We start from the raw sequence: 13,281 nt of genomic DNA, 5'->3' as shown, positions 1-13,281 counted from the left end.
GATCGACTCCGCAATGTTTGAAGTCATTGCCAATGTTCTGTTGATAGTGGAATGTGCTTTGGACCATCTTTCATACCCAACGTTGATTAAGTAATCTTTGACCCTCTTATCAATTCTCTCTATCTCCGCCATGTGGTAATCAAACTTCTCAACTATGTATGCTTTGGCCATAGCAAAAAATATATCTTTGAGCTGCAAATGGTTCTTCTTGTAATTTGTTTTACATTATTCCATAGATGCCATATGCAGACACAATGAGGTACTTGTGGATACAATATTGCCGCTACATTTTCAATGCCTTCGTGCCTGTCCGAGACTATGCACATTCCCTCACTTTCCCCTAAATGCATCCTTGAACCTCGCGAAAAACCACTCCCAGGAAGCATTATTCTCTGAATCTACTATGGCATATGCGAGTGGTAGGATACTACCTAATAAATTGAATCATATAAACATATTTATTATTCTTATTTTTACCTGTTGGATCTTGTGTGGATGATATCAATAATGTTCTATATATATATATATATATATTCTTAACGGGTTAACGACACACATTATTATTCTTATTTTTACCTGTTGGATCTTGTGTGGATGCTATCAATAATGTTCCTTTGTATGTCGATTTAAGAAAGGTTCCATCTACAACAACAACCGGTTTGCAATACTGCCATCCTTTTATAGACGGATATAGTGCAATGAAAGCATACATGAACGTGTCTTCCTCTATTTTTTTCAAACTTACCACCGACATAGGATTTTTAAGAACCAACATATAAAAGTAGCTTGGAAGATTTTCATATGATTCGCTCGGGTTCCCTCTCAGTAGTTGGACTGCATATTCCTTCGATCTCCATGCTTGCATATATGTCATTTGAAAACCATACTGCTTGTTCATATCTCCAATTATGTCATTAGGAGTGTATATTATTTTTGGGTCTTTATACTTGTCTATCAGAAGACTGCCGATGAATTTTGCAGTAGCTTGACGTTGTGCATAAGATCTGTCTTTCAACGGGCATGAGTGCAGTTTACTGAAATTTCTGACCTTGAAAAGTTTTGTTTTTTTCAGGCTCGAAGACTTAAAACACCAATCACAGGTGTTGTTGATGCATACTAGGTAGTACCTACGACAAGGATATTAACTTTTCCATCAATAAACAGAGCAACATGAAATACAATGGTATATACAGTACTACACAGTGACAACCACAATTTAAAAGTATACAACAACAAACTTGCAAGCAACAACTTATTTTCTACATAATTATGCTTCTAACATCAACTATGATATACATTGAGATACATAGTTATACAGTAAATATTTTGATACCTACTTTCACTTGATCTATGCACCTTAAACTGAAATTTTTCCTTTACTGCCAAGTGCTTCATGACTTTGACTATCGTAGCCTTGTCTTTATAAATTTGACCTTCTTTTACATCTATGTGTTGAGGGTCAGTTATTATTGTATTTTTATCAGATTCTGTATCTTGCCATTCTTCTTCATCCCCAAACTCAATCATATTAATTGTATCGCCATTATATCTCTCTTGTATAACTGAGCTTTGTGCATATTTTGGGAAAATCAAAGCAGAATATGAATTGTAGCAAATCATATCCATATCCTTTTCACTCGATATTATACAAATGGGATTCATTGTAAATTCCGAGCTTTTTCTCAGCTCAAGATATACACACACACATATATTATTGTGTATCACTATTGGTGGAGAACCATTTTGGACAGTGAATTTGATTTCAATAACATTCCATGAAGCATCTATCATAGGTTGTTTTGAAATCACGTCTACAAAATCTTCAAAACTTATATTTGGAGTAACTATTATAACATCGACACTGTAATCCACAAAACTGTTGTCAACATTCCATCGGCCACCATATTGAATAAAAATTGGTAAATTTGCCATTGAAGTAGATAAAATTAGGCCAAAAATTACTAATTCCTTGATTGATTTTGATTGTAGTTCGTAGTTCCTTCATCAAAGCTGTATCTACATAGAAATCGCGAAAGGAGATTGTCGCTTCTACAGTAAAATTGATCGATTTTTGAGTGAAATTTTTGAGAATATTTTGGGAGATAAGGCCGTGATTTACAGAATGTAGGTCTCTATGAAATTGATACGCTTAAAAATAAGGAAGGAAGGAAGATCTTTAGCGTGATTCTCGGATGGAAGAATCCTTCCTTGCGTGTATCTCTATTTTTTGGCTACTTTTGATAAATGTCTAATTTTGGGCTAGAGGTTAGTAAGTTTGAGTTTAAATTGGACATTTCTGTACTTCTCCCAAAAATGTATGTTGCATGCAGGGCAACTAATCAATAATACTGGCGGCGTAAAGCTATCTTAATAAAAATCTTAAACTTATTTAAAAATTATAATATATGTTTGTTTGAAATTTATTCTTTTAGCTTATTGAGCCAAAGTTGTTACTTATTTTTTTTTATAACCAATTTCTTTTATTATTCTTTTCGATTGAAAATACAACTAATATATTTAATCTTTGTTGGGCATTGTGAAATGAGAAAAAGTTTATTAAGTTCAACTTTGAAAAATTATTTTCAACTGAATAGTATATTGTCACCCCCAAATGCACACGCAAGTATATGTGGCCATAGAAGTAATAAAGTGATAAATCGAATGTCGAACCCACAGAGACTTGTGTTAACTACCCACTAGTTTCACCAAGATTATTATTCATTTGAGTCAATCAGAGTTCAAAAGTGTGATTATACAAAGCAATAATTCTAACAAGTAACTAATTAATTAAGTAGCAAAATAATTATTGTGTATTCAGTAGAAATGAATATTCCAGGGTTGTGATCGATTCACCAATCCTATTACGTTCTAATTAACTCTTCATTTCATACAATTCGCTCATGGTTGCTAATGAATCGAATAATTGCTCTCGTAGTATTCTCCCAAATTACTACTTGCCTATTCAAAATAGATTAACGCCTATATTCCTATGGAATCAATATATTAAGAACGCATTAAAATTACAATATTTAATTGAGCATGGTGAGTAGGTATATTCTTATCCTAACCACAAATCCGCCCTCCACTCAGAGTTAAGATCATGCCCTCTTCAACTCTTCTCTAATCTAGACGTAGCTTTCCCAAGCATAGCATAAATACTAAATAGAATCTAACTGTTGACTAGATAATTAAGCAATTAATCATAGAATTGAAGAAACGATCACATATTAGCAAATTGTAATCAAGGTTAAGTCAACTTTAAACAACAATATTCATGACTAAATCACAACCCCATAACTATGGGTTTTAGCCACTCATGATAAAATCAAAACAATTTCACATGTTGAATAATTGAGAATACTAAGAAAGATGAAGAAAAACTGAGAATCCTTGCTCCCACGTGTTCCGCGCGTGTATTTTTCTCTCAAAGTGGCGTCTCTCCTCACAAAATAGGTTTATGCTTGCTTTTATACGAGTTGGGGGTGTCTTAGGTCGAAATAACCTTGTCCCGATCGAGGTAGGAAAAATTTCCGTCACCAGTGCCCAGGGCAGTGGGATGCTAGCCCTGGCGCTGGGGATTTTGAATTTTTGATTTCTGTGTCACAGGTAGCGCCCCACGCTATCCCGGGCGCTACTTTGTGGCATTTTTCTCGTTTTGTTCCCTTTTTGCTTCAACTTACGCACCTTCGTTCCACATTGCTTCCGGATGATTCCTACATTTAAAAATATCACGAATTAGCACAAATTACTACATTACACATCTGAAATCTACGAAACATGAGTAAAATGCCAGGCAATATGCTTATAAATATACATACTTTAAGCCAAATATCAACACCCTACACTTAGACTCTTGCTCGCCCTCGAGCAATGAGACTATTAACTACACCCAAGCAATCAAGCATGAACATACGAAATTCACATTCTTCCCGTTTTAAACATGTCCAAGTATAAACATTCAATTCAACCAATTCAAACAACCTATCCATAACCACCTTACCTCAAGAGTTGACTCGTTACCATTAAGCACCCTCAACTCGCACACTCACCCAACAAAAGAAGTTAACAATATTACCAATCCTTCATAAGGTCATGTTCCCTCACTAACAAACAAGAGAAGAATATAGAAATAATCCACACATTCAAGTATCACTTTGAACATAAATTAAGTATATCACACAATTGAATAAAATTCACTCACTCTCACAAAGAGATTCATGTGCATCCCATGGTCATACCATAAGCTTGCCCGTAGTGTACATTTCTACTAATCTAAGCTAGCCAAGTCTAGGATCAATTAGGACTTTATAGGTTGTAATGTAGGCTAAGGAATGGGTAGGATACATTTGAGAATAGTGACTAATCCTCCTAAGCACTTTAATACACTACATTCAAGAATCGAGCATGTTTTCTTCTCAACCAATTCACTCGCCACAAACCATACACATCATAGTCCTTTCTTTAATTAAGCACTTCTACATCCCACTAGCACGAATTAGTAAGATTAGAGGTGTGTGTTTTTCTTCTTTTTGACTATTAACATTATTTGTATATATTTTCTTGCAATTTTATTTTCTCTTTTTCTTTTGGTTACACACACTCCATATATTAAGGTTCATCGGCTAGTGATATTTTTCATAATTTTAGTGCACTTTATGGGCCCTTCCATGGTTTCACTCGAAAGCTACTTCCCAATCTCTCACCTTACGTCTTTTAGCGACTAAATGCCTTTGGAGGTAAAGGTTCAACGAGCTCAAATTAAGAACAAAATCGGAATACAACTTGTAATGTGGATGCCAAAGGAAAGGTCTATAGGCTCAAAGGGGCTAGCAATGGGAACATTTTATTTGTAAGTGACAAGAACATCAATGATCAAGCAAAGAAATTCCTACGTCATCTCCTAGACAGCACAACTTAAAGATTTCGCTTCGATTAACACACATGGAAAGTTCTAAACTATATAGGATAGCACAAAATATCACAAATCCTCACACACACATTGCACATGACTCAATCAAGACGGTTATGTTTTACTCTCAAGTCAAGCAAGCACATATAGTAGAGAAATTTTAAGCAATAATGCACTAGGTGACATACAAGTCAAACAACTGAGAAAAGGCATCATAGGGTAGGCTATTTATATTACTTAGGCATTCCAATTCAAATCAAATATAACATGAATACAGAGCGCATGCCATAGCCTAATGTGCCAGCACCAAACATGTCAACAAGCATCTTAGAGCAACTTAATTTTCTTCCTATCCTACTCCTAAAAAAATAAAAATAAAATACCCGGTTCAAGATACACCCTTGGAAAAGAACCGGCGCCCAAATAAAAACCAAGGTATACTACCTAACTATCCAAAAAAAATCTTTTGGTATTTTAAATCGGACTTTAGTCCCTCAAAAATTTTTTCCAAAAGATCCATCGTCGGAAAAAGTCCGAGCCTTTTCTGATTTGTTTTCTATTTCATTTTTTAATTTTTTTTACTAGACTACTGCTAACTAACTAGACTATGTCTACTACGAGTTCTAAAAGAAAAACTAATAAAATAAAAAATAGTTTATACAATTGCAATTCAGAAAGTAGTTTTTCCACCCCGCACTTATATTATGCATAGTACCCGATGCATATAAAAACTCAAAACAAAGCTAGTTGGAAAGAAGAACTCCTTGCTAGTCAGACCCATGGGGGTCATACTCAAATCCTTCATCCTCAGAACGCCCACCAGTCGAAGCTTCGGGCTCATCATCATCCGCTCCCAAGGGCACTAAAGCCATTGGCTCCGTGACATCAGCATCAATATCACCCTCATCATCTGAGCCCTTGTGGGTGTTTTCATCCTCTGATAGGTGAATTGAACTTCCATGGGCAATTCCAAACATTTCTTTTGAAGAACTAGATAAATTATTGCGTAGATGCATACGCTCCTCATCCATCACGCCCAACTTGCTCATTATCACATTCAGGGAGCTATATAGATATCTGTTGAAGTTTTCATCCCTCTTATTCTGCATAGCCTAGATCAGCTTGGACGTAGACTCCAACAAGGAAGTAATGTCCATCAATCCCTTTGGTTCCTCCACCACCTCATCATAACCGGGGTACTCAGGTACCTTACGTGAGAGCATGTACTGCGTCAACAGGTTGCCAAAGCAGAATCTTTTTACTTTCCTCCCAAACCGTGTGCGGGCCATCTCTCCTAACATGATCTCACCCACATTGATGGGTCGCCCAATTGTCAGAAAAAAATCAAACACACCTGGGCTTGAGTGCACTCACTGTTATGCTCCGCCGATATCCGTCTGGCCTGCACAAAGTTCTGCCACACCTTGGCAGTTTTGGTTAAAGTCAAATCGGATCATCTCAAGATATGCATCACCATTAGTCCTTGTCCATTTTGCATTAGAATCGATGTCACAAAGAGTGTGATGAATACCTGGTAGCTGGGACACTTGACAAACTTTTGCAGCCTCCTCGGATTAAGGCAGTCAACTCCTAAGAATTTGTATAAGGATGCCTTATTCAATGGCACTTCCTTTCCTTGAACCCACGACATGAACTGATGCTCATTCCAATTTGCATATAGCTCCCTCACCATGCTCATATTGTTCAAACAGTCATCATAAGAAGACCTAAAGACTGAAAAATCATCCATGAAGACTTCTACAAATTTTTTATCATATTAGAGAAAATTGCCAAGATGCACTCTGAAAAGTGGCCGGTGCATTACAAAGACCAAATGGCATTCGCTTGAAAGCAAAAGTACAATAAGGGCACGTGAAAGTTATTTTCTCCTGATCCTCTGGGCATATGACAATCTTGTTGTACCCCAAATACCATGAAGGAAGCAATAATATTCATGCCTAACCAACCTGTCCAATATCTGGTCAATGAATGGAAGTGGGAAGTGGTCCTTGCAGGTTGCTTTGTTGAGCCTTCTGTAGTCAATGCAAACTCTTCACCCGTCACGGTACGAGTAGGAATTAGCTCATTTTTCTTATTCTCTACAACAATCATCCCCTCTTTTTTAGGCACACATTGCACTGGGCTCACCCAGTTGCTGTCAGAAATAGGAAAGATGATACATGCATCAAGCCACTTAATTACTTCCTTCTTCACGACCTCCTTCATAATCGGATTTAACCTCCTTTGTTGCTCAATAATAGGGGGGTGTCCATCTTTCAGAAAAATTTTATGCATGTAAAATAATGGACTAATTCCCTTGATATCAGCAATTGTCTACCCAATAACTTTTTTATGCTCACGAATCACTCTTAGTAGCTTTTCTTCTTGCACATTGGTCAAGGTAGATGAGATAATCACTGGCAATATTTTAGAATTCCCCAAGTAGGCATAGTGCAGGTGCACTAGAATAGGCTTGAGCTCTAGCTTTGGAGCTTCTTCAATAGATGGTTTGGGGGGGGGGGTCAGAGTAACAGGTCTGTCCAACTCCTCAAATATCCCAAGCCCATGGACATACATGCAAGACATGTTAAGGACTTGCTCAATTTCCTCCACCATCTCATCTTTACTTTCTTCTTCATCCCCCATCAAAACTCGTTCAAGAGGATCTATGGGGCTCACCAATGAAGTCACATCATTTTCCACCACAGAAATCATGGATATCTCTTCATAGTGGGCTGGCAATATGAGTGCTTTATACACTTTGAATACCTACATTATATCACTCACTCTCATTGTCATCTTTCCTTCACATACATCAATAATAGCTTGGCCCGTGGCTAAGAATAGACGCCCCAAAATTAATGGGACTTCCTGATCAGGCTCATATTCTAAGATAATAAAATCAGTAGGGAATATGAAAGAACCCACATAAACTAACACATCTTGAATCACCCCTTCAGGATGAGCAATGGAGCATCAACCAGCTGTAAAATCACCGTAGTTGGGCACGGCTCACCCAACCCCAACTGTCTAAAAATAGATAGCGGCATTAAATTGATGCTCGTCCCAGGATCACACAAAGCTCGCCCGAATGCGTGCTTACCAATCGAGATTTGGATAGTGAAACTACTTGGATCCTTCAATTTCTGAGGTAGCTTGCTTTGAATTCTTGAGCTACATTCTTCAGTGAGTGTCGTAGTCTCAAAATTGGCCAACCTCCTCTTATTTGCCACTATGTCCTTGATATGTTTGGCATATTTGGGCACTTCTTGAAAGATGTCTACCAACAGAATATTAATTTGCACATGCTTCAAAATATCAAAAAAAATTATAAGCAACATTATCCTTCACTTTATGCAATCTCTGAGGGAACGGAGGTGGTGGCCTCGCAACTAGTGGTTGGGGTTTCTTTGCCACCGCCTCTTCAACTGGCTTCTCTGACTTCTTTGCTTTTTTTGATTATGCTTCTATGGTGGCCTGTTTCTCATTAAAGGTCACTTGCTTTCTTTTTTTCGATGGGACTTTTTCTAATTGTCTCCCATTCCTCAATGACACATCATTAATAGAAGCCTTAGGATTAGCCTTAGTGTCGCTTGGAAGAGCTTCAACTGGTCGAGTATTTTGGGCACTGGCAAGTTTCCCCATTTGTCACTCCAAATTTCTCATAGCTGCTGCTTGGGCCTGCTGGTCAGCCATCAATTTCTTTAGCATCTCCTCAATATGACTCGTCGAGTTACTAGGTTGCTCAGCCTATGGTGCTCTATATTGCTGTTGCAGGGTTTGTGGCATGTACTGATTCTGTGTACCTTGGTTTCCACCCCAAGAGATGTTTCGGTGGTTCCTCCAGTTCGGATTGTAAGTGTTCCCATACTAATTTGTCTGGCACCTATTTTCATTATCCATAAAACATCCAGACTCTGGATTAGCTGGGTATAAGTCGCTCGTGTGACCCTCTCCACACACTTCACAAAATATCTGAACCTGTTGCACTGGCTGAGCTTGTTACTTGTTAATAACCAAGGTCATCTTATTGACTTGGTTGTCCAATGTGGCAACCTGCGCTGATAATACAGAACCAACATCTAACTCGAGGACCCCCACAAAATTTTAAACTTTGTGTCTGCCCATCTCTCCTTACCAATCAGGATTACTTTTAGAGAATTTGTTCAATAATGCATATATTTCATCGAAACATTTCTCTAACACTTGACCTCCCTCTGCAATGTCCACCATAATTTTTGTCTATAGATGTAGCCCTTCTATGAAGGTATGAGCTAACACTTTATTTATCTGGTTGTGATGAGGACAATCTCTTAGCAACCCCTTGATCCTCTCCCAAGCTGAATATAATGACTCTCCCGATTTCTGTTTGAAGACGACTCTCTCACTTCTGATCTTTGCAGCTTTGCTTGAAGGAAAGAACCGTGCCAAAAACTTTCTTGCCAGATCATTCCATGATGTAATAGAATTAGTTGGTTCCGCCTTCAACCACCGCTTTGCTTGGCCCAATAGAGAAAATGGGAATAGTGTGAGCCTCACATAGTCTGGAGTGACTCTGTTAGTGATATAAGTATCACTAATCTCTAAGAAGTTCAGAATGTGTTGTTGTGGATCCTCGTGTGGAAGACCCATAAACTTTCCATTTGCATGTAGTAACTGGATCATGCTCTATTTTAGCTCAAAGTGTCTAGTGATTCTGGGCTTCACGATGCTGGAGGTGACATTAGCAATGCTGGGCATCACTACCTCCTGAACAACCATATGTTGCTCCTCTGCCATGTTCACAGTCAATTGAATAAGTGCCTAAAGATTATTAGTGTCCTTTGCTTCTCTCAATCTTGTGTGAAATGTTCTATCAGGTTCGGGGTCAAAGACTTGAAGTCTATCCTGGCTTGTGACCCTTCGTATTCAATCAAAGTTCCTGGGAGCAGAGCAACCAATAAGAAACGTTAGACTTGACGAAATAAACAACTAAAGTAAAAGCTAGTAAAGAAGTCAATATTCAAGTCCCCAGCATCGGCGCCAAAAACTTCCTGCTCCCTAACGCACATGCAAGTGTACGTGGTTGTACAAGTAATAAAGTGATAAATCGAGTGTCGAACCCATAGAGACTTGTGTTAACTACCCACTAGTTTTACCAAGATTATTATTCAGTCGAGTCAATCAGAGTTCAAAAGTATGATTATACTAAGCAGTAATTCTAACAAGTAACTAATTAATCAAGCAACAAAATAATTATTGTGTATTTAGTAGAAATAAATATTCCTGGGTTGTGATCGATTCACCAATCCTATTGTGTTCTAATTAACTCTCCCTTTTATACAATTCGCTCATGGTTGCTAATTAATCGAATAATTGCTCTCGTAGTATTCTCCCGAATTACTACTCGCCTATTCAAAATAGATTAACGCCTATATTCCTATGGAATCAATCTATTAAGAATGCATTAAAATTATAATATTTAATTGAGTATGGTGACTAGGTATATTTCTATCCTAACCACAAATCCGCCCTCCACTCAGAGTTAAGATCATGCCCTCTTCAACTCTTCTCTAATCTAGACGTAGCTTTCCCAAGCATAGCATAGATACTAAATAGAATCTAACTGCTGGCCAGATAATTAAATAATTAATCACAGAATTAAAGAAACGATCACATATTAACAAATTGTAATCAAGGTTAAGTCAACTTTAAACAACAATATTCATGGCTAAATCATAACCCCAGAACTATAGGTTTTAGCCACTCATGATAAAATCAAAACAATTTCACATGTTGAATAATTGAGAATACTAAGAAAGATGAAGAAAAATTGATAATCCTTGCTCCCACGTGTTCCGCGTGTGTATTTTTCTCTCCAAGTGGCGTCTCTCCTCATAAAATAGGTTTACGCTTGCTTTTATACTAGTTGGGGGGTGTCTTGGGTCGAAATAACTTTGTCCCGATCGAGGTAGGAAACATTTTCGTCACCAGCGCCCAGGGTAGCGTGGGGCGCTTGCCCTAGGACAAGGGATTTTGAAGTTCTGATTTCTGTGCCACAAGTAGCGCCCACGCTATCACGACCCAAAATTCTGCCTCAGGCGTCGTGATGACACCTAGTCTCTAAGACTAGGTAAGTCGATTACTTACCACAATTAAGCTAGTTTAACAAGAATATTTAAATCAGAGAATTATATAAAATACCTAAATAAATGTGAAATAAGCCTATGAGGCAATAATAACTACAACCTCCCAAGACTAGGTAATACAGAGTCATGAACTCTAACTGAATACATGAAAAGATCTAAAAGATCGAAATACAATACTTTTCAAATAAATAGTTGACAGTACAATGAAAGGAAAGGACTCCAAGGGACTACGACGACGAAGCAACTCTACCTTGAATCCTCGTGATCAATAAGCTAGCTCTGCCTGAGTCTGATATATCCAATACCAAGATTTGTACAAAAATATGCAGAAGTATAGTATGAGTATACCACGGTCGGTACCCAGTAGGTATGAAGACTAACCTCGGTAGAGTAGTGACGAGGTACAAGTCAAGAAACTTACTAGTTAAAATAACATGTGCAGTATAGAAGTATAAAGCTAAAAAGGAAAGCAGGAATCAGTAAATGGCAACAAGAATCAACATGTGATATAAACAGTAAAGTAATAAGAACACCGTGAAGTACCAATTGAAACCAAATAAGGAAAACAAATAACAGCCAATTAATCAAGCTGTTCTAGCACAAATTTCAAAATGAATTTTCTCCGAGATACCTCATGTTATAATCAAAAGTCACGAGTCTCAACCATAATCATATGCTCATGGTGCCTTGTGTCCACATGTCTAATCACAACCGCACATACAACTTATGTGCCAATATCGCAATCCACCCAGCATGATTACAGGCTCACAACCACAATCTGCCCGGCATGGTCACATGCTCAATATCAACATGAAATCAGATAATACAAGAACACATGGGCATGATAAATAAATGTTAAGTTTCATACTCTCGAACTAGTATAAATGGCATGCTATGGTGTATGCTTGTGCGAGTGTACTAGTACAACCCAAGTCAAAAAGAAATATCAAAGACATCGAGTAGCTCATTAAGAGAAACACAACAAGTCACGTAAGGTGTATGACATACAAAAGGAGAATCACACTAACACGTGAATATCATCAACATAATGCCCCCAGGCCATCACACATCATACTTGACATTGCCATCCTTATCTCTATGATAGCCACCTGTATCACATCGCCCTAACAATATCATTAGCCACATGTATCACTAAAATAGCCACCCATATCACTCCACCCTAACAATATCATTATCCACACGTATCACTCCACATAATATCCACCCTTATCGCTCCACTGGGACAATAACACAATAGCCACCCGTATCACTCCGTATAATCAACAACGGTGAGATGTCACCCTTATGCTCCGCATAATAACAACCAATCCACACAATAATTCACATATTCTCACAACAACACGACATATCAACTCGTACCACGAGTGCCCATAGGCCATAATCTTTCCAAAAGAAATAACAATATCAATATTTGCACAACAAATAACCCATGGCTCAAACACAATGTTTATAGAATCTCAAAAATAACAAAATGAATGGGAAAGTAACTCAAAAATGGACAACACCCACTTTGAACACAACTTCTATTAAAATAGATTAATGACTTTCAATAACTTCAACTTCAATTAATTGCTCAAGGAGAAACTCAAGAATGAAGGTATTTCAATGAAATGGCAAACTTCGGATTCTAGTGTATGAAATATGCTAACAATGAAAGAGATGGCACCAACTAGAAATTACGTATAAATGCATGAGAATAAACTGGAAACATCAGGATATCATGTAACAACAATTTCAATTAAGAGTAACTCAAAAATAAAGGAAGTCACATAATAATAAAAGAGGTAACAATTTCAAATAAAGCACATAGGAGTAAACTTGATAAGTAAAGGATGTGACATGTAACAACAACTTCAAATAAAGCATGTAATAGTAAACATGACAAACAAAAGATATAACATGTGCTAGCAATTCCAAATAATTACATGAAAGAAGCCTAAGAGTCTAAACCGATCAATTGCCACATATAAAACATGAGAACGCACTCGTCACCTCGCGTACACGGCTTTCACATAACACAAATAGTACAACAACTCAAATCCTAAGGGGTAGTTCCCCCACACAAAGTTAGGCAAGATACTTACCTCAAGATAGCCAAATAAATACTTTAAAATGACCTTCTTGTGTGAAACACACCTCCGGACGGCTCAAACCTAGCCAAAATAATTTAATATCATAAATAAAAACCATAGAAAATAATTTCGGATAATAAAGCTTCGATCT

The 13,281-nt window shown here is 37.5% G+C and overlaps 1 protein-coding gene and 1 non-coding gene across 2 annotated transcripts; one reads left to right on the top strand and one right to left on the bottom strand.

Moving 5' to 3' along the window:
- Nucleotides 1–330: 330 nt before the first annotated feature.
- LOC142166901 (uncharacterized) lies at nt 331–1,626 on the bottom strand. Its single transcript, XM_075226672.1, has 4 exons — nt 1,334–1,626; nt 1,132–1,195; nt 577–1,048; nt 331–431 (listed from the first exon to the last, which is right to left on the bottom strand). The coding sequence occupies exons 1-4, from the start codon at nt 1,624–1,626 to the stop codon at nt 331–333; spliced, it is 930 nt and encodes a 309-aa protein (XP_075082773.1).
- Nucleotides 1,627–9,200: 7,574 nt separating this feature from the next.
- Nucleotides 9,201–9,307, top strand: LOC142173869 (small nucleolar RNA R71). The gene has a single exon (XR_012703233.1). It is a non-coding gene; the product is annotated as a small nucleolar RNA R71 (small nucleolar RNA).
- The last annotated feature ends 3,974 nt before the right edge of the window (nt 9,308–13,281 follow it).

The sequence above is a fragment of the Nicotiana tabacum genome, chromosome 2 (assembly GCF_000715075.1).
Source record: "Nicotiana tabacum cultivar K326 chromosome 2, ASM71507v2, whole genome shotgun sequence".
In the NCBI taxonomy this organism is placed as follows: domain Eukaryota; kingdom Viridiplantae; phylum Streptophyta; class Magnoliopsida; order Solanales; family Solanaceae; genus Nicotiana; species Nicotiana tabacum.
This window is presented reverse-complemented; position numbering and strand designations above follow the sequence as displayed.

Excerpts from the sequence above, each read along its gene's own strand:
- LOC142166901 (XM_075226672.1), bottom strand. The coding sequence starts at position 1,626 with ATGGATATGATTTGCTACAATTCATATTCTGCTTTGATTTTCCCAAAA. Across the intron at positions 1,049-1,131 it reads GAAAAGTTAATATCCTTGTC|GTCAGAAATTTCAGTAAACT; the intron begins GTAGGTACTACC and ends AAACTTTTCAAG. Across the intron at positions 432-576 it reads ATCCACACAAGATCCAACAG|GTAGTATCCTACCACTCGCA; the intron begins GTAAAAATAAGA and ends TCAATTTATTAG.